The 22,498-nt window shown below is 37.4% G+C and overlaps 1 protein-coding gene across 1 annotated transcript in view; it reads right to left on the reverse strand.

Annotated features, from left to right (window-relative positions):
- DBX2 (developing brain homeobox 2) overlaps positions 1-22,498 on the reverse strand; it is a 39,456-nt gene that overhangs the window by 15,443 nt on the left and 1,515 nt on the right. The window contains exon 2 of the mRNA XM_059934563.1: positions 8,887-8,982. Within this exon, the coding sequence (XP_059790546.1) occupies positions 8,887-8,982 (96 nt within the window). The remainder of the gene's footprint in view (positions 1-8,886; positions 8,983-22,498) is intronic.

Below are 22,498 nucleotides of genomic sequence, written 5' to 3' on the forward strand. Positions count from 1 at the left end.
GTCCTGCCCCTATGTTCATCAGAACCTTTTTTATTTTCTTTAGATTCCATATATATGTGTTAATATACAGTATTTGTTTTTCTCTTTCTGACTTACTTCACTCTGTATGACAGACTCTACGTCCATCCACCACACTACAAATAACTCAATTTTGTTTCCTTTTATGGCTGAGTAATATTCCATTGTATATATGTGCCACATCTTCTTTATCCATTCACCTGTTGATGGACACTTTGGTTGCTTCCATGTCCTGGCTATTGTAAATAGTGATGCAATGAACATTGCAGTACATGACTCTTTTTGAATTACGGTTTTCTCAGGGTATGTGCCCAGTAGTGGGATTGCTGTGCTGTATGGTAGTTCTATTTTTAGTTTTTTAAGGAACCTCCATACTCTTCTCCATAGTGGCTGTATCAATTTACATTCACACCAGCAGTGCAAGAGGGTTCCCTTTTCTCCACACCCTCTCCAGCATTGTTTGTAGATTTTTTGATGATGGCCATTCTGACCAGTGTGAAGTGATACCTCATTGTAGTTTCGATTTGCATTTCTCTAATGATTTGTGATGTTGAGCAGCTTTTCATGTGTTTGTTGGTAATCTGTATATCTTCTTTGGAGAAATGTCTATTTAGGTCTTCTGCCCATTTTTGGATTGGGTTGTTTGTTTTTTTGATATTGAGCTGCATGAGCTGATTGTACATTTTGGAGATTAATCCTTTGTCCGTTGATTCGTTGGCAAATATTTTCTCCCATTCTGAGGGTTGTCTTTTCGTCTTCTTTATGGTTTCCTTTGCTATGAAAAAGCTTTTACATTTCATTAGGTCCCATTTGTTTATTTTTGTTTTTATTTCCATTTCTCTAGCAGGTGGGTCAAAAAGGATATTGCTGTGATTTATGTCACAGAGTGTTCTGTCTATGTTTTCCTCTAAGAGTTTGACGGTGTCTGGCCTTACATTTAGGTCTTTAATCCATTTTGAGTTTACTTTTGTGTATGGTGTTAGGAAGTGTTCTAATTTCACTCTTTTACATGTAGCTGTCCAGTTTACCCAGCACCACTTATTGAAGAGGCTATCTTTTCTCCATTGTATACTCTTGCCTCCTTTATCAAAGATAAGGTGACCATATGTGTGTGGGTTTATCTCTGGGCTTTCTAACCTGTTCCATTGATCTATATTTCTGTTTTTGTGCTAGTACCATACTGTCTTGATTACTGTAGCTTCGTAGTATAGTCTGAAGTCCAGGAGCCTGATTCCTCCAGCTCCATTTTTCTTTCTCAAGATTGCTTTGGCTATTAGGGGTCTTTTGTGTTTCCATACAAATTGTATAATTTTTTGTTCTAGTTCTGTGGAAAATGCCTTGGTATTTTGATAAGGATTGCACTGAATCTGTAGATTGCTTTTGGTAGTATAGTCATTTTCACAATGTTGATTCTTCCAATCCAAGAACATGGTATATCTCTCCATCTGTTTGTATCACCTTTAATTTCTTTCATCAGTGTCTTATAATTTTGCACACAGGTCTTTTCTCTCCCTAGGTAGGTTTATTCCAAGGTATTTTATTCTTTTTGTTGCAATGGTAAATGGGAGTGTTTTCTTAATTTCTCTTTCAGATTTTTCATCATTAGTGTATAGGAATGCAAGAGATTTCTGTGCTTTAATTGTGTATCCTGCTACTCTCCCACATTCATTGATTAGCTCTAGTAGTTTTCTGGTAACATCTTTAGGATTCTCTATGTATAGTATCATGTCATCTGAAAACAGTGACAGTTTTACTTCTTCTTTTCCAATTTGGATTCCTTTTATTTCTTTTTCTTCTCTGATTGCTGTGGCTAAAACTTCCAAAACTATGTTGAATAACAGTGGTGAGAGTGGGCAACCTTGTCTTGTTCCTGATCTTAGAGGAAGTGGTTTCAGTTTTTCACCATTGAGAACGATGTTGGCTGTGTGTTTGTCATATATGGCCTTTATTATGTTGAGGTAGGGTCCCTCTATGCCTACATTCTGGAGGGTTATCATAAATGGGTGTTGAATTTTGTCAAAAGCCTTTTCTGCATCTATTGAGATTATCATATGGTTTTTATCATTCAATGTGTTAATATGGTGTATCACACTGATTGATTTGCATATATTGAAGAATCCTTTCATCTCTGGGATAAACCCCACTTGATCATGGTATATGATCCTTTTAATGTGTTGTTGGATTCTGATTGTTAGCATTTTGTTGAGGATTTTTGCATCTATGCTCATCAGAGATATTGGCCTGTAGTTTTCTTTCTTTGTGACATCTTTGTCTGGTTTTGGTATCAGGGTGATGGTGGCCTCGAAGAATGAGTTTGGGAGTGTTCCTCCCTCTGCTATATTTTGGAAGAGTTTGAGAAGGATACGTGTTAACTCTTCTCTAAATGTTTGATAGAATTCACCTGTGAATCCATCTGGTCCTGGGTTTTTGTTTGTTGGAAGATTTTTAATCACAGCCTCAATTTCAGTGCTTGTGATTGGTCTGTTTATATTTCCTATTTCTTCCTGGTTCAGTTTCAGAAGGTTGTGCTTTTATACAAATTTGTCCATTTCTTCCAGGTTGTGCATTTTACTGGCATATAGTTGCTTCTAGTAATCTCTCATGATCCCTTGTATTTCTGCAGTGTCAGCTGTTACTTCTTTTTCATTTCTAATTCTGTTGATTTGAGTCTTCTCCTTTTTTTTCTTGATGAGTCTGGCTAATGGTTTATCAATTTTGTTTATCTTCTCAAAGAACCAGCTTTTAGTTTTATTGATTTTTTTTTTTAAACTTTGGGTTTATTTATTTATTTATTTATTTATTTATTTATGGCTGTGTTGGGTCTTCGTTTCTGTGCGAGGGCTTTCTCTAGTTGCGGCAAGTGGGGGTCACTCTTCATCGCGGTGCGTGGGCCTCTCATTATCGCGGCCTCTCTTCTTGCGGAGCACAGGCTCCAGACGCGCAGGCTCAGTAATTGTGGCTCACAGGCCTAGTTGCTCCGCGGCATGTGGGATCTTCCCAGACCAGGGCTTGAACCCGTGTCCCCTGCATTGGCAGGCAGATTCTCAGCCACTGCGCCACCAGGGAAGCCCCAGTTTTATTGATCTTTGGTATTGTTTTATTCATTTCTTTTTCATTTATTTCTGATCTTTCTGATTTCTTTCCTTCTGCTAACTTTGGGTATTTTTTGTTCTTCTTGCTTTAATTGCTTTAGGTGTAAGGTTAGTTTGTTCATTTGAGATTTTTCTGGTTTCCTGAAGTTTGCTATAAACTTCCCTCTTAGAACTGCTTTTCTTGCATCCCACAGGTTTTGCGTCATCGTGTTTTCATTGTCATTTGTTTCTAGGTATTTTTTTGATTTCCTGTTTGATTTCTTCAGTGATCTCTTGGTTATTTAGTAGCATATTGTTTAGCCTCCATGTGTTTGTATTTTTTAGTTTTTTTCCTGTAATTGATATTTAGTCTCATAGTGTTGGGGTCGGAAAAGATACTTGATATGATTTCAATTTTCTGAAGTTTACCGAGGCTTGATTTGTGACCCAAGATATGGTCTATCGTGGAGAGTGTTCCATGAGCACTTGAGAAGAAAGTGTATTCTGTTGTTTTTGGATGGAATGCCCTATAAATATCAATGAAGTCCATCTTGTTTAATATATCATTTAAAGCTTGTGTTTCCTTATTTATTTTCATTTTGGATGAACTGTCCATTGGTGAATGTGGGGTGTTAAAGTCCCCTACTATGACTGTGTTACTGTCAATTTCCCCTTTTATGGCTGTTAGCATTTGTCTGATGTATTGAGGTGCTCTTATATTGGGTGCATAAATATTTACAATTGTTTTATCTTCTTATTGGATTGATCCCTTGATCGTTATGTAGTGTCCTTCTTTGTCTCTTGTAATAGTCTTTATTTTAAAGTCTATTTTGTCTGATATGAGTATTGCTACTCCAGCTTTCTTGTGATTTCCACTTGCATGGAATATCTTTTTCCATCCCCTCACTTTCAGTCTGTGTATGTCCTTAAGTTCGAAGTGGGTCTCTTGTAGACAGCATATATATGCATCTTGTTTTTGTATCTATTCAGCCAGTCTATGTCTTTTAGTTGGAGCATTTAATCCATTTACATTTAAGGTAATTATCATATGTATGTTCCTATTACCATTTTCTTAATTGCTTTGGGTTTGTTTTTGTAGGTCTTTTCCTTCTCTTGTGTTTCCTGCCTAGAGAAGTTCCTTTTGCATTGGTTGTAAAGCTGGTTTGGAGGTGCTGAATTCTCTTAATTTTTGCTTGTGTGTAGAGGTTTTAATTTCTCCATCAAATCTGAATGAGATCCTTGCTGGGTAGAGTAAAGTTGGTTGTAGGTTTTTCCCTTTCATCACTTTAAATATGTCCTAACACACCCTTCTGGCTTGCAGAGTTTCTGCTGAAAGATCAGCTGTTAACCTTATGGGGATTCCCTTGTATGTTATTTGTTGCTTTTTCCTTGCTGCTTTTAATATTTTTTCTTTGTATTTTTTGATAGTTTGATTAATATGTGTCTTGGCGTGTTTCTCTTTGGGTTTATCCTGTATGGTACTCTCTGCGCTTCCTGGACTTGGTTGACTATTTCCTTTCCCATGTTAGGGAAGTTTTCAACTATAATCTCTTCAAATATTTTCTCAGACCCTTTCTTTTTCTCTTCTTCTTCTGGGACCCCAATAATTTGAATGTTCGTGCATTTAATGTTGTCCCAGAGGTCTCTGAGACGACCCTCAATTCTTTTCATTATTTTTTCTTTATTCTGCTCCCTGGCAGTTATTTCCACCATTTTATCTTCCAGCTTATTTATCCGTTCTTCTGCCTTGGTTATTCTGCTACTGATTCCTTCTAGAGTATTTTTAATTTCAGTTATTGTGTTGTTCATAACTGTTTATTTGCTCTTTAGGTCTTCTAGATCCTTGTTAAATGTTTTTTGTATTTTCTCCATTCTGTTTCCGAGATTTTGGATCATCTTTACTATCATTACTCTGAATTCTTTCTCAGGTAGGTTGCCTATTTTGTCTTCATTTATTTGGTCTTGTAGGTTTTTACCTTGCTCCTTCGTCTGTAACATAATTTTTTGTTGTTTCTTTTTTTTTTTTTTTTTGATGGGTGGTACTGTATTCCTGTCTTACTGGTTGTTTGGACTGAGACATCCAGCATTGGAGTTTGCAGGCAGTTGGATAAAGCTGGGTTTTGGAGCTTAGATGAGGACCTCTGGGTGGCCTCACTCTGATTAATATTCCCTGGGGTCTGAGGTTCTCTGTTAGTCCAGCGGTTTGGACTCAGAGCTCCGTCCACAGGAGCTCAGGCCCAACCTCTGGTCTGGGACCCAAGATCCCGCAAGCTTCGTAGCACAGTAAAAAAAAAAAAAGAAAGAAAGAAAGAAAGAAAAGAGCAGTACAATATCAAAGAATAATAAACAAAATAAAATTAGAATGATAAAAAATATATTAGGAAAAATAAAACTATAATTGAAACAACTGCAACAAAGTAAAATAAAACCACACCAGAAAAAAGAAAAAGAAAAAAAAAGGGGGGAGGGGAACAAGCCAAAAGGAGAGAACAATAACAAAGTATAAAGAATAAAATAAAATTAGAAAAATAAAAGAATTGGAAAAATAAAAATATAAAGGAATCAACCACAATGAATCAACAAGGTAAAACAATCCCAATCTAAAAGAGGAAAAAAGAAAAAAAAAAATAGCCTTGGCTATGGGGGTGGAGTTTAGGCAGGGGTGGAACTTAGGCAGGGTGGGGTTTAGGGTGGGGTGGGACCTAGGTGGGTGGGGGGGTTACGTTTGAGCATGGGGTGGGACGTTCAAGTGTGGGGCGGGGCCTCTGCTTAGGACCTGCGTGGAATAGGAGAGGCAGCACGTCACAAGGAGGGCCTCTGGAGTGTGGAGTTCCAGAGTTTGGAAGTAGCACCGAGTGAGGGTGTGTGGGTGGGGCTTGGGTTCTGCACGGCAGGAGCGAGGCTCCAAGGGCAGAGGATTAGGCCCGGGAGCCCAACAGGTTTCCCGGTGCCTAAGTGGACAGGGAAAGCACTGGCTGCGTCCCTCCATGCCACCCCCCATCTCCCCCAGGGTCTCCCCTGTCACCACTGCTGGACCTGTAACCGTGGGTCAGTCCCGCTGGGTGTAGGAACTCCTCCCCTCCCCCAGCCACCCCTCAGGGTGCCGGTCCTGGAGGTCCGGCCTTAACTTTTGCTCCCCCTTCCCTCCCTCCCACTCCCTCAGGACCCGCATGGCTGGAGGGGCCCTCGGTGGGTAGAGGATCAGGCCTGGGATCTCAGCAGGTTCCTGGGGGTCCAAGTGGGCATGGGAAACTTGGCCATGCTCCCTTTTGATCCTCTACCCTCCCAGTGGTTCCCCAATTTCCCCCTTCGGGTGTGGGATCCCTTCCCCTCACCCAGCCGCACCTCAGGGGCACCAGTCCCATCCCGCCTCCACTTCTCCTCCCCCTTCCTTCCCCCCCACTCCCCATGTCCTACCCGGTTGTTGGGGGCTCCTCCCATCCCCTTAGGTGTCCGTGGTTCCCCACCAGTGCCTGGCAGGTGCCCTACTTGTGCGGAGACACGAATTCTTCATCGTCCTAGTACGCCATGTTGACTCCACCCTTCTACGCTGTTTTAAAATGCCAACTTAGAAATGGAGACAAACCAAGTGCATTCTCATCCTCAATCTGAACTGTGCTGATTTTCCCCTTGTATGTTTTATTAAATAAAAAAGATAAACACAGGACTTTATAAGCCTCCAGGGATAGACACCACAATTTACAAAAGCTACACAAAAGGCATAAAGTGGGAAGGGCTGAGAAGCAGATGGAGAAAAATGAGACGTGCTTTGGGTGATTTTTTTCAAGCAGTCAAGATGAGGTTATCTAGGAAATGACTTTGGACTTACTTTTATGTGCTCTATTTAGTAAACTGGCCTGGGCATTAGTATACTTTTATGGCTTAGAAACTCATTAAAACACTACTATAAAATGAATACACACACACATTCACGCATACATGAACGTCCACCTGTTACATGGAATATTTTGGTAAATTGCCCCTTACCTGTCTACATTTCCAGAGTTTCTAAAGTAGAAGACCAGTATTATACCAGGGTGAAAACACTGAAACTAGGGGTTGGACCTCTTTCAATCTCCACCCCTGGAATACCACACTGAAGATTTAATTCCACAGAGATGCCACCATGCTGTGGTATCAGATATTTGGCGTTTAAGTCTCTACTCCAGGCGTCCTTTCCTGATACTCTAATATATGGTGATAAATGTCTCCTTAATCTGTACAACAGTTTTCAATTATCCTCATAGGAGACCACCTTGAAGGAGCGAGAAAAAGGTTTAGTCATGGTTTCTATTTTTCTATTTGAATCAATACATTCTAGTTAAATGGACAATTAATAGGTCACTTCCAAAATAGTGTATCAGTCCCGGTTAATAAACAAGCCCCACAGTGGATAATGGGCCCTATGTATTCAGCAAGTCCTGTATGCACTCAGCTCATCCACTAAATCCCTTTTCAGGTGGACAGGGTTGTATGGGAAGATGAGCTAGAATGAGTCTATAAAAGTCAGTTTCATTCACTGCTTTATTTTTCAGCCAAGTGCTTTAAATGGTGTGCAGAAATTCACTTGGAATGCGAGACAGGAGAAAAGACTGACACACAGAGCCTTGCTTTATGACCATACAAAAGGGCAACTGACCCTTGCCCGAGCCTTTTCCCTGTGAAATGGTTCCGAAAGTTCATCTGCACAGTGAAAAATCGTGGTGAGGTCGCGTGTGGATGAGTCAAGTGAAAGTGACGATTGGTCACGGGTCTGTCACCCATTGTGGCCGGGTCCTGGCCATGTAAAGTGCTCTGTGGGAAAGTATCAGCCCCCTAAAGAGATACTCAGAAGCTTGCAGCTCATTAAACGGCCAGCATTTGCTGCCTCACTTGTCAGGAATCATTCTGTTGAGCAACTGCTCTCCTGAAACATTCATAAAACACATGCAGAGAGGCAACGGGGAATCTGAATTCAACCGTGATACAGCTCTGGACTTCTGCCTGACCCTACCCCTATTTCACTTTTCACCTGACAGAGCTGTTAACCTGAATCAATGTTTTCTCTCGGGCAGCTGAAAAAAATGCACCCCTCCTCTGGACTTCTTTATCATAGACTCGAATCCTCTGTCTACAGATTCTTGGCTGACCTAGAAATCTCAAAATCAAGGTGAACTTAATTTCTTTTTATTTTCAGTTAGACATTTTTTTCTTTGTGCGTGTGAGCGTGTGTGGGCTCTTCAAGTTTTTGAAAGTTGTCATTCTCCCCCTACCCTGCACACTATTACAACTGTGTAATGTTTGAAAAGTTCTCTTGAAAATATTTCCTACAACCCTGGTTGGTTTTCTTAAAGATCATAAGAGAAGGTATTTATCTCCTTTTACAATCTTGACAATTTTTGATTATTTTCCATGGATACCTAGTGACTTTCTGTGTCACATTTTCAGTTGAATGGAAATTTTACACAATTTCTTAGCTTTCTTTCCTTCCTTTCTTCTTCTTTAAATGAGCATTGCTACACGTTTCAGAAAGAGCCAAACGGGTCCCTCTGAGATCTTTTACATCAAATGGAAAACAAGTTGCTTTCCTTGGTGTGTCAGCCCTGGGTTTCAATGCCATTAGAAGCTGCTCACAATCGCTCAGTGTGCTGAAGTTCGATAAATCTCTGGAAACCTCCTGAATAGGATCGCTGTGATTTTTAGCGAGGAATTATCTCCTTGCCATTGCATTACCAATTAGTTTTCCAGAGCACATTAAATCCTGCTGCTCTGGTTTACAGAGTAACTGAGGCATTGCTGATGAAGTATAAAAACTTACTTGGAAAAGCAGTGGGGGAGGCAGGGCGCCGACAGGACCCACCGCAGCACGACGAGTAGAATGGTGGGGCGCTCAGAAAAAAAGGCTTGGAAGGCGCTGCAGAGAAAGCGTTGATCACATTGATTAGCCATCTCTCTTAGACAGTATTCAAAATTCCAATTTCCCCAAAGTCATGGAGTAAAGCACTACATCTTCTGAGACTTAGTTAAACTTTTACTGGAATTAAGTCATTTTAAAGCAGGCTTTACCTGTCAAAGAGCTTGCTAAATAATTTAATCAAGATTTGGAAGCTGTGGTGTAAACAATCAAATTATCAAAACCAAACTTAGTCATTCGTTTTCTGTGTGGTTATAAGTAGTAAACATCAAATAGTCCTTTATCTAATATAACCTCGAGCAACACTGCCCAGGAGAACTCTCTGTGATGATGGACACGTCCTCTACTTGCACTGTCCAATATGTATCCACTTGTCACATATGCCACTAAGCACTTGAAATGTGGCTAGTATGTCTGTGTAACTGAATTCTTACTTTAAGTTCTTTTTAAATTTAAATAGACTCATGTGTCTAGAGGCTTTCACATTGAACAGCACAGCTCTGGATATAATACTTACCAAGAAACAATCTGGATGTTACACACTTCAGTTTACTTTTTTAAGAGATGGTATTACTCTACTGTTTATTTTCAGAAGGTTCTTTGAAATACATAGATAGCTAGATTCCAAAGTTGATAATAGTTAATTTACCGAGCAATTCCATAATAAAAAGTGGTCTTTCTGATCACTTTTACATGTTTCAAAGTGTTTGAGAATAGTAACATTTACTCTCAAGAGGTATCTATTAACCTGAAAGCATTTGTGTTTATAGTATAGGGAGTTGCCATATAATTCTGCTCTTCTCATTTTATTAAACTATTCTATTCAGAACATTTTCAATTCATATACACGGAATAGTTATCATTACTCTTGTAAATAAAGAAACTTTACACTCTGTTCCTCAGTAGATGAAAAATAGCTATAAAGGATGTCACAGAATATTAATGGCTCTTCTTTATTGAGCACTTACTATATGCCAGGCTTTGGTTTAGTACCTTAGATACAACATGTCCTTTAGTACAGTGGAGTTTAATACAATATAAATATGGGTGATATCTCTTTAGGTGGGCAACTTGCTTTTACCATCACATACCCAGCAGAGTACATGGCACATTCTAAATAGTCAAAAAATGTTCAATAAATGAATGAATAATCTTAAAACTAAGAAATAGGAAATCAGGAATTAACCTCTTCCCTGCTCCCCTGACACACCCTGAAACACAGTATCTTCCATAACAGATGACCTTGAAATCTAGAACATGACTTGAAAATAAATATTTTTACTACTCTCCCTTCATTTTCAATGGAAACTTTTTTCTTTTCTTAATCATATACAGTCAATATTATTTTGCTACAAATACATGTCTTTTTAAGAACACAGTAATTTCAGACTCATATTTTAACCAACTGATAAGTATGTGTTTATTTTATTAGTATCTTTGAAGGATATATTAAAATAAGTATATATAAGAATTTTATGGTCTCATGGTCCTTAATGTCTTTGAATTGCAAATTAATCATAATGCAGGGTCTTTTCTATAATATGATGGAAAGTTGTCAATGTCAGTGTTTTTAGTTTTTAAACATCTGGATTTTCAAATAATAAAATGTCTTAATGCTACCTTGAAAATATGGCAACTAAGCAAAGTATGAAAAGGAGACCCACTTTGGTGCTCAATAAGTTCTATGAAACTTTTAAAAATTTTTCATTGTTATCATAAGTTGTTCTAATACTGACTGAAAAACCATCATAGAAATGATTAATCACTTTATATGAATCTGACATCTTAAATTATAAGAGTATGGCATTATTTAGGCAGAGTTACATTTTCTAATGTTTCTATGAATATATGAAGCACTTTGAAAAGTGGAAATATATTTCCCTGTATAAAAGTTACCTCATTATGTTTATTCTCAAGTATTTCTGTTAACTAACTTATTTCACCTCCAAACTAAACACTCCGTAGATAATTAAGTTATGGCTATTGTGCTGTTCGGCATTTTTTAAATTGAGGTAAAAGAAAAAGGCTGAGCCATGTTGCATTTACATACATGCGTGTAAGCATTTATCATGATAGTTGGAAATACACACACAAAAGAAATGTTTCTGCTCAATATCTAGTGTAGAAAATAAGCACATTAGTGATACTATTAAAATAACAATTCAGGACATGGACAAATTACAAATTTTACTATTCTAGCCAAAATGTTTCTCAGTCTAACCATATGGCCCTAAAATGAAAAAATAAAGAATTTTTTTTAAATTGCATGGTTCATTTGAGACAAGTGTTCAATTAAATTCATTTGTGATGATAAATGAGGTTCTGAGACATAGGATCTTAGTGTTAAATTTAACCAGAAAAAGTTTTAATCGAACAGTTTGTTATAGTGCTCTATATTATCCTATCTTAATATAGTAAAGCTGTAATCAAAATGACATTCTGCCTACAGTGGCAACTCTAGTGGCTAAAGAACTACATGTGACATGACCAGGCTTCAAGTTCCACCGTGTAGCATTTCTTCACCATTTAAAATCACCTCATTGACACAAATATATTTACACAGATTAGTCAATTCCTAATTTCTATACATAATACACCTTGTTTAAGCTGGTTTATGTAGAAATCACTGTGAAATTCCAATTAAGTGCTCCATTTTTTTATGTGCTCCTACTTGGACATAAGTCAAATGCTAATCCAGCTGAGCATGTGACCGCAGGGATGTTGAATGGTGTGAGGAAATAGCCATTTAAAACAATGTAGTGCGTTAAAAACATGTATAACACTTTTAAGTGTTTGTAAACCACATGGTTTTTAAAGTGGTGGGCAAAAACAGAAACTCAAGTGTGATAAAAACAAAGTGACGAGTTAACAGATGCATTAAAACTTTTGTAAACCATTCAAGAACTACCTTGAAGAAGCTCTGAAAAGGGCAGAAAACAAGGCAATTCCAAGTAGATGATATGCATGTCAAAGCCCATGAGGATAATCTAGATGCAGTCACTTTATCATTTATCATGAGAGGAACAATTCATTTTAGGCGTACTGAACAATATTTATGATAATACTATTTAAGGAGTACCTCCTATACACAGGCACTGGACTGGCTATGCATTTAACACTTGCTATTTCATTCATTAACATTCAACCTCAAATGGGCAAGCATCTGGAATGTGATGATGGCTGGTCTCAGCACATTTTTTAAAAGACCAGGGAAACGCAGATATTTTAGCACAGTATGTAGTTATTAGCCATGAGGGATAAGGATCATGCACACAGACTGCCCGTTATCCAGTAAGAGATGGAACCCAGAAAATGGACATCTCCACATCTCCCCAGCTTTCCATAAGAGAAAAACGAATGGCTTTCCCTGTGGCAAAAATGCGCGCTGTCAGGTTCTATAGCGTGATGTTAGGTTCCCTCAGCACAACACTTCAGGATACTCCAAATTGTGTCTCCTGCCAACAAATCTGCCTTCTGGGTTCTGTGGGAATCTCTTACAAATTACAAACAAATGACTTAAAATTTCCGGAACAAGACTGTCTGAATCCAAATGACTAAAATCACCTGTTCACAGAAAACTTCATGAACTTTTCACTTCTTAATCAGATGTTCTGACTTATCTGAAGACACAGAATCAAACTATCTATTAATTATTTTGAATGTTTAATTAAGATGGGAACTTAGAGGCAACTTAATGGTGAACTGGCCTGGTTTGTTTGTTTTTTTAACTTAACTACACGGTTCTGTGACAAAAGCATCCCACAGTCAAGGATGGTTACAAGCCTAGCTACAGAAAAATTATTTTCAAAATGCTGTTGTCTAGAAAGCAAGCAGAACATTTTCAATTGTTTTTTATTATTTTCATTTTTCTTTACCAATGGAGAACAGAGTGTATCTACATGGGGTGAAACCACATTCTTTTTATTGTCATAGCAAACTGTGGTATTAACTGATTTGGGCTGACATTTCAAAGGACGGATCCTAAAGACCACTGATATAACCTTCAAATAAATTTCAGGAGCTACTGCAATGCTATGCTGACTGGGCAGCACATTCTAGAAGGACAAGGAGAAACGAGAAAAGGTTCCAAGGTGTCTTACAAAGGCAACCAGAAGGTCAAAAATATACCTCTGGGAAAGAATAACAGAATTAAATAATTTCAAAAGGATGGTTTTAATGACCTCCTTCAAGTGTTGGGTACATGGCACCGGGAATAAAGAAATCTAAACTCCTGACCTTAAAATACTACACAGTTGAACTGACTATAAGTAGAGTGGACCCCCCCCCCCCCAAAAGACTCTAAAGAATGACAACCAACTGTCTTGAGTAGTAAGACCTAAGCAATACCACTTATGAATAAGGTGTGATTCATTTTATCACACAACCTGGACAGAATTCATTTATGTGATTCACATGCAATCTTGCCTTCCATCAGAAGGCAAAGCAAGTAAAGTCATTCTTTACCTTTCTGCTCAACAGAAAACAAGAGAAGTCTGCATTTATTTTTGCCTTGAGTATTTCAGAGACAGCAAAACAAAGGTCTTAATGTTCTAGTACAGTTCATGAGAAGATAAACCAAATGCAGGGTCTACTTGTTTGATTCTGTCCTTTGAATTCCACGCAAATAATATTCATTGCATATCTACCAAGTGCCACATAATGCACCGTGTGCTGGGATGGCAAAGATTAAAAGAGGATAGCTTCCCTCCCTGGAAGAATTTCTACCTTTAAATGTTCCGTACCTTACAGGTCTGAATCTGCTGATCAAATAAATGAAATACAAATATCTTCATACTCCAAATTCAGTTTTGTCCTATAAAATCGGAGGCATTTTCCAAGGCCATGAGATCTAAACACATAGTACTGTGTGTTCCCCTAGCCAATGTTTCTCAACCCTGAATACACATCAGAATTATCTGGAGTGCTTTTCAAAGATACAGATGCCCAGGCCCCACACCAATTGGGTTAAATCAGGCTGGCGAGGAGTGGGCCCCCTAGTATACCATTTTTTTTCAAAAGCTGCACTCGTGATTATAATGTATAATCAGGATGAGGCCACTGAAAAGAACAAAAAAAAATGCCTGACATGCAGCAGGCACTCAATAAATGTTAGCCTTTATTCCTACCATTATTATATAATTTGGGATCGATTCTAAGACAGCATATAAAAAGAAGCAGCATGGTCCAGATTTCCACTAAAATATACTATCAAGAACAAAGAAAAGAATATTATTGTTAGGAAGCCTTTGCCAAAGAAGGCTTTAAGCAGGAAAAGCATCTTGATCTGGAAACTTGATTTGGAAAGTATTTGAATGGCAAAAGAAGAGAAAGAGGCATTCCAGGAAGGAAAGGTGGCATGAACAAAAGGAAAGAAGGCAAGGATGATGGTGACACCCAGAGCAGGTTAAGGAGACCAGCCTGACTGCTGGCCCAAGGCCAAAGATGTGAACATTAAGAATGTAGTTGGAAAAAAAAAAAAAAAAAGAATGTAGTTGGACACCCAATGTTCACAGCAGCACTATTTACAATAGCCAAGACATAGAAGCAACCTGAATGCCCATCGACAGATGAATGGATAAAGAAGATGTGGTGTATACGTATATGTGTGTGTGTATACACACACACACACACAGACACAATGGAATATTACTCAGCCAAGAATGACATAATGCCATCTGCAGCAACATGGATGAACCTAGAGATTATCATACTAAGTGAAATAAGCCAGACAGAGAAAGACAAGTATCATATGATACCACTTATATGTGGAATCTAAAAAAAATAAGATACAAATGAACTTACTTACAAAACAGAAATAGACTCACAGACACAGAAAACAAACTTATGGTTACCAAAGGGGATAGCGGTGGGGAAGCATAAATTAGAAGACTGGGATTAACAGATACACACTACTATATATAAAATAGATAACCAACAAAGACCTACTGTAGAGCACAGGGAACTATACTCAGTATCTCGCAATAACCTATAAGGGAAAAGAATCCGAAAAAGAATATATATATGTATAACTGAGAAAAAAAAGAATGTGGCTGGAGGAGCTAAATGCAATTGATGGAATGAAGGTCTTGAAGGACAAACTGAATATTTTTATTTGATCTGATAGTCAAATGGGGATAATTAAGGTTTTCCTAAATAGCTTGATGATATGATGAAAGCTACATTTTAAAAACAGGGGTTAAACGGAAGGATTCTACTGTGGTCATATGCTGCGTGGCAAGAGGTAACAACCAGTTGTTTGGACACTCGCACCAGCATCTTCTCTTCTGTCCTCACAACACCAACAAGTGGGTGGAGTCTGGCTTTTCCTCAAGCTGTGGGGTTCTAGTTCATTGCAATTATCAAAGGTAGTCCCTACCTCTGCTGCCTCTCCCTTCAAGGGGTCTTCATTAGACAGCTTCCAAAAAATGAGCAAACTTTGAGGAAATCCCTTGCTCTTTTTATCATAAAGTCAGTGTCACAGAAGAGAATACCATGGCAGAACAGTACCTGTAGCTCTCAAAACTCTAAAATCCTCAATAAAGCCTCCTTGAGTTCCCAGCTCTACCACCATATCTGATTAATTCCTGCACTGGTCTCCTCCAGCAGGAGACAGACCTGCCAGAAACTGTGTCTGATGATGGTTATCCTAATTTTACCTTGTGGCAGACTTTAAATGGTTGCAAATTATTTGGCACTCCTCCCATTGACAGCCATCCTCTATTTCCTCTTCTCTTGTATTTGGGATAGTCTTGCTGCCTTGCTTGACCAAGGGATATGGAAGAAGTGACATTCTGGAACTTCCAAGGCTAGGTTATAAGAAGACTTACAACTATTGCCTGGGTTTCCGGGAATGTTGCTCTTAGAACTCTGCCTTTCAGAACCCAGGTGCCAGGGTATAAGAAGCTCCAGGCCCTTGTAAAATCCAAGTGTGAATGCTGGAACAGGTCTAGTTGAGCACCCCATCAGCAGCCAGCAACCCTGTCAGCCAAGCGAGTCAATGGACGTCCCTCTTGGACATCCAGCCCAGCTGAGCCCTCAGATGATGGCAGCCCCAGTTGACCTCTAATTGCAATGAGATTCCAAGTGAGAACCACCCAGCTGCGCCCTGTCAGTCCACAAAACCGTGAGAGAAAATAATAAATTGTTCCTTTAAGCCTCTAAGTTGTGAGATGGTTTCTTCACGGCAATACCCCTTTTCCAGTATGTATTTTACTTATGGCAGAAGGGTGGAAAGCTGTCTTTCACATCTTTTCCCTGTATGTTGTCAATGGGCTCTTGAGGTATGTGGTTGAAAGTCAAATGGTGAGCCTAACATCTGTGCTCATTTTGAAATGAGGCTCAATGCAGTTACATGAACTGCTTAGGATTATATAATCAGTAATTTAAAGACCTTAGATTTGAATCTAGACTTTAAAATTAAAGAAATACTGCTAAAACCAGCTCAGAAAACTATACATTCTTTTAAAATTGACTCAATTTGCCATTTATGCTTTGGAAAAGGTTTTGGCAAACTTTTACTATAAAGGGCCAGATAGTAAATACATTAGGCTTTGCAGGCCATGTGGTCTCTGCTGCAGCTGTTCAATGTGTAGTGCGAAAGCACTTATAGAAAATACGTAGACAAACAGAAATGACTCTGTTCCCACTTTGAAGAATCTGACTGTCTTTTGGTTTCAGACCCAATCTAACTCTAGGGTAGGTTCAACACACCTAAACTCAATCCAGTCCTAGGTTAGTCTAATAAAAAAATTCACCAGCAGTCATGGTTTTTATTCTCTTTTAATGTACATAAATCTTCTCAACGAATAATTCCTCCACATATTTTAATTTTGAAAGTATTAGGGATTTAAATTTTTAAGGAAGAAGTAATTTTGAGTCCTCTCAAGAGGACTGGTATAAATGTACATATTGTATATTCTATTTCTGATGGCCACTTAGAACTAATGAAATCAAGGCTGTTATGGCATGCGTGGTGCCTGAACATGTGAAAGAAAAGGGAAAAACCTAGTTCATCTTTGGAATATCTATAAACAAGAAGGCAATTAAATATTCAGCAATATATAGAAAAAGACCTGATGGTTTATTTTCCTTTCCTTTTCCCCATGCTTTGTTTGATTCTGAAACAAAAGTCTAAAAACTTATAGAGGCTTTCTGACCTTTGACTTCAGAGAATTTTAGTGCCTTAAGTTTACTGTTCATATAACTTACAAAAAGAGTGTGCCCCTGAAATACTCCCGACTAATAGCTGGCTGACAAAATGAATAACGCTATTAAAGATAAAATCAGTTATGGTAACTTTATATAAAGTGATGAATCACTCAGCATTGCCAAATCAAGTATTGACTGGAGGCTAAAAAGAATGAAAGGGAGAGATTTCATTAAAAGTGGAAACATTACTGAAAGTAAAATAAAATATTTTTGGAATAAAATATACAAGGGTCTGGTAAGCATATTATATGTTAAGGCAAAAATCCAATTTCTTACTAAGAAAGTTGAAAATGGAAGCATGATCTAATGAAGTCTTTAAAGAAGGATTCTAGCAAGCATTCCTAGATAAAAATCATATTGCTTCTTTCTACAGTTTGCCTTTTTATTCCTGACAGACTCCAGGTGCATTTGAATGAAAACAAAGTGATTAAAAATTTTTTTTAATTTTAAATTAATTTTTAAAATTTTAAAAAAGTTTTAATTTTTAAAAGTTGTTTTTAATTTGACTTAAAAATTGTGGAAAGAAAAATGACAGTAATTAAGGTAAAAAACTTTATTTAGGGCCTCTGTTAACCCAAGATTAAGTGGACAAACACTGTTTTAAGAGCTACGAATCAAGCCTCCCCAAAAGATATAAGATGGATTCTAAAATTCTGGGAGATATCAGCAAGAGAAATAGTGTGGTGGAAAGTAGGTTGAGGAGAAAATAAGGTATTTGCCCCCCAACTCTAACATAAAAACACATTTCTTACGCAAAATATTTGATAATCCTATTGATTAATGACTTATAAGACTTTAGAAAAACCTTATAAAGCAAAGTTACATAGAAATATGAAATAATAGATAGCTAGTGGGAAGCAGTCGCATAGCACAGGGAGGTCAGCTCGGTGCTTTGTGACCACCTAGAGGGGTGGGATAGGGAGGGTGGCAGGGAGGGAGACGCAAGAGGGAAGAGATATGGGAACATATGTATATATATAACTGATTCACTTTGTTATAAAGCAGAAACTAACACACCACTGTAAAGCAATTATACTCCAATAAAGATGTTAAAAAAAAAAAAGAAATATGAAACAAATGGTAACTTATCAGTGACTTTTTTTATGAATCCAGCAAAAACTTTACATTATGACTTCAAATTATAGAAGTTAAAAACTAAATCAACATAAGCAGGATACCAAACAAATAAAATCTGCCTCAGGAATTCAGACACATTATAAACCAGTCTCACAACATGATCCAATGGCTGATTTGTTAACTCGTAGCATTTGAGAATAAAGAAATTTAGGACTCTAAAAAAAAAAACAAAAAACACATTTGTTTAAATATTTGAAAGACGATAACATTTTTGCTTCTGTAAAAACTTTCATAGCAATGAAGCTAAAAGTATTTTATGAACACAGCTATGACCTATGTTGCTTCCCTTACTTTCAACTTGATACCATCTCTATCATTGTTCAGCAGCAAAACTAACCGTAAGATGTCTTCATACAGCAAAAAGAGACTTTTTCTGGCGGGCACAAGAACAGGATGGAGGCGGCACACTCCAAAAGGAACACAACAGAGTCTAATGCACAGCGTTGGGTCCCACATCTGAGCCACATTGATGGCAAACAAAAGTAGCTAAAAATCACTGTTGGCAATTCTTTTAAGTTGCCCACAACACATGACATCCTTTGGCTTCCTGACATGACCCTGAACCCTCTGGAGCCTACGTTTACTTCTGCATAAATCTGTACGCAATTTTCTGGGCATTCAAACCACTGTGCCTCTTAAAATAATCCTCAAATCCCTAAAGTGAGTAAGAGTTAAGGGAGAAATTCTAAAATGTTCCTACTTGCCTACTGGATTTACTCCTATTTGATTATTAAACCTCAGTAATAAAGCTTCAATACCTGTTAACAGATTGAAATTTCTTGCTGTTAAAGCAAAGTAGAGAAGCATGTTTTAGGGATTGAGAGAGGGATAGGTGCTAAAGTGAGAGGCAAATAAAATGCACATAAATTGCTACCCTTTTGTCATTCCAACTCAGACATTATTTTGGAGGGAGTGTGGTTTTCTCAATCTGAACCAGAAGTAAAAGGCCTGTCTCTTAGTCCTACTGGTTCTCTTCACTGCAAGAACTTCCTGAATCTGAAGTTTATGAACTTGGGGACCATATAACAATTTGTTCAGAGCTGATTCCTCATGAACTACGTAAAAGTTATTAATACATTAATATAAATCCAAAGATATGTTGAGCAGATTATTTTAAAAAGTACAGGTGTAGTAAGAATATTGTTTGGTATTATCTACAAATTCCACCAAAGGATGTTTGGGGTGATGGCCTGAGCAAGGAGCTACCAGCATGGGTCCCATCACTATCCTTTTCTGGATCCCCCATTCTCTTTGTCCTGGTTCTGGGTCAGTATCATCAATAGTCAAGATTCTGTGACTTTAATTTGCCAAAATACACCTAGAGCATAGCGTCAGCCAAAATAAATGACAAACTCCGGCTTCATAAATCAAAGCACAGTCTTCAGCTGGACTGGATTCCCCACCTGGGGCACAGATTCATCTTCTTCTCCCTCCCCAAAGTGCCTAAGATGTAAGAGGAGCTATTTTATGTCACACTTTCAGTGTTATCTCAGTGAAAGCGGATAAAACTACCAGTTGGAAAAAAAAAAAAATAAGTGCAAGTAGTTTAAGACAGAGTCAAGGATTAATAGGTCAAGAGTATCTGGGACTGTGAGGTGGACAAGAAAATCAGAGTGCACGTGACGCATTAATTAACAACCCTAAAGGGGTACCAGAAAACATACTATGGATCCGTTTCCATTTCTGTACTACATGGCACAACCTACTCGACAAAATTACTTTAAAAAAAAAAGAACAGTTCAATTCAACTATTCAGAATAAACATTTGCTTTCTAATCCTCTTATATGCAGCACTAGGAGTAGATTTAATAATCACTAAAATTACATTCAGGAAATTATCTTCATTTCAAACACTTTCTAAAATGTTTAAAATAACAAATGTTACTGAAAAGCAAGGCTATTTTTTCCACTTACTTTGAAGAAAATTGGTGGCATAAGTAAGAGAAATTTAAAATTTTCAGCTTTTTACATTTCAGGACCCTCTTTAATATACAAAAACATGGATATTTAAATCTAGCACAATAGCCACCAAATAATGACATCAATGAACTTCTGGGGGAGGATCTCTGATGATTAGGATTTACTTGAAAAACCTGGTTTCCATTAATAAACTATAATATCCAAAATTCTTTTTTTCACATACAACCCCTGGAGGTGAATCTACTCAACTACCTGTTATCACACTCAACATGCTCCTTTCAAACTGTGAAGAATGCCCTCTGATTTTTTAAGTTTTTAAACTACTCTATATACACAACTTGACAACATACAGCTATGGAATGTTCCTTTGCTTGCTCTAAATACTTAAAGGCTTGCCAGTTTTCAGGGATGAAGTACTGACAGCTAAACTTTCATCCATAATCTGTAAACCTGTGTTACTAACTGTCACCACCTTTCAGACACGTGACAAGATGAAGGGGAAGGCCAATTTCTTTCCTTATGGGCTCAGATATAACATCCCCATCTGATTTATTATTGTGATACATGCAATTGGTTATCCCATAAGCCCTCGTTAGTTTTCTCACATTCAATGAAAGACTAATCCAAGGAATCTGGAGATTTGGGGCAATTTTCTTCTCTTTCACAAGACCACAGATGTTTAAACTGATACTTCAGACAAAAACAAAATTAGGAAGTGGAATAATCTTTGTAGGAAAAAATTGGCCTATTATGAGAATTAAAGCAGCTAACAATTATGAAAATGCTTGGTAAACCATAAAGTAGGACAGAACATGGGCTATAAGCTTCACAGGGGCAGAGACAGTCATCTGTTTTGTTCACTGATTATCCCAATGGCCTGGAACAGTCTGAACACATGGGAGACAGTCAGTAAGCATTTGCTGAATGAATGAACTATATGGTATAATTAATAGTGGGTAACAAAAATAATGAAGCCAAAATGCATGCAGTGGCATAAATCCCCTAGTTAAATGGTGCTCTTTCACCAATGCCCTTAAAAAGAACTCCGGGGTTTTCTTATTCAACATCTAGACTGGTGCACTCAACAAATTAAGTTGAGAAAAAAATGAGTAGTCAAATACACCGAAATCATTAAAATCACATTTTGTGATCCACTCCTAAGTTAGTGTCTAAAGGATTAGAACTGGTTGTTCACTGACGTTTCAGAAAGAAGTATTTTATCGTTCTGAAAACAGTAGCTTTTCTAAATCTCCTTTCTACTCTTTACAGAACGTCAATCACTATTTCATCCTCCTCTAATTTTCAGGTGATAGCTAACATTGTCAGCACTCATTATAACTTCATAATTCTACACAGTACAAAAGAATTTCCACATTTGGTAGGGCAAGAATCTGTCACATTTAAATAAAACTGGAGCACGGTTCAGAAAGCTATATTCTCTGTCAAAATTTTTTTTAAATGTTCTTAAGCAGCATATTTGTGGGCACAAATTTATGGGGTTCTAATCTTAAGATATTTTTTGAGTTTCAAAAATTAAATGCACTCTTCACAAGAATGATTTTTTTGAAATAAAAAGTTATTTGTTCAAATAAAAATTAACCTAGGAAAACATCAAATCTTCAATAAGGACTGAAAAAAATATTAGGAAAAATATAGGCTTAAGCTATATGAAAATACTTCAAAGTGAAATTTAAGTTCTTATACTCTCAATTATTCCAAAACGCATTTTTGCATTTTGATACTTTAATAAGTGTACAAGAATGAATATGTTCTTGAAAATAAAAATAATGTAGTTAGGAAACCCTTTACCCAATAATTGTAACATTTTGAATGAAAATGAATAGGTATACAAAATTATTTTTCCGAGTTATTGGAATGTCTGCATTTGATTCGCATTTGGTTTACTTAAATTTAACCTGTAAAATCTACAAAGGTTAAAATTAACTTTTTTGAGGAGCCAGGCATGATCAAGAGCAACTTAAGAATTCTTGAAAAATAGCTTCTATGAACACAAACCACCAAAAGTTATACAAATCACCAAATTTTCTTGAAAATGTTATTTTTATGAGTCATTATTTACCAGCGCTTGTCTACAAGAACCTGCTTTATACGTTTCTAATTTTCCTAATACTTCAAAAAGAACAGACTGGCCCAGATTTCCAAGGCACATAAACTTTGTCTTCACTGTACTTGTTCCTCTCCCAGGGTGCAAAAAGGCTGCCTAGAATTTAGGTTTTACACTATGTGAATG

Source organism: Balaenoptera ricei, chromosome 10, assembly GCF_028023285.1.
Source record: "Balaenoptera ricei isolate mBalRic1 chromosome 10, mBalRic1.hap2, whole genome shotgun sequence".
In the NCBI taxonomy this organism is placed as follows: Eukaryota; Metazoa; Chordata; class Mammalia; order Artiodactyla; family Balaenopteridae; genus Balaenoptera; species Balaenoptera ricei.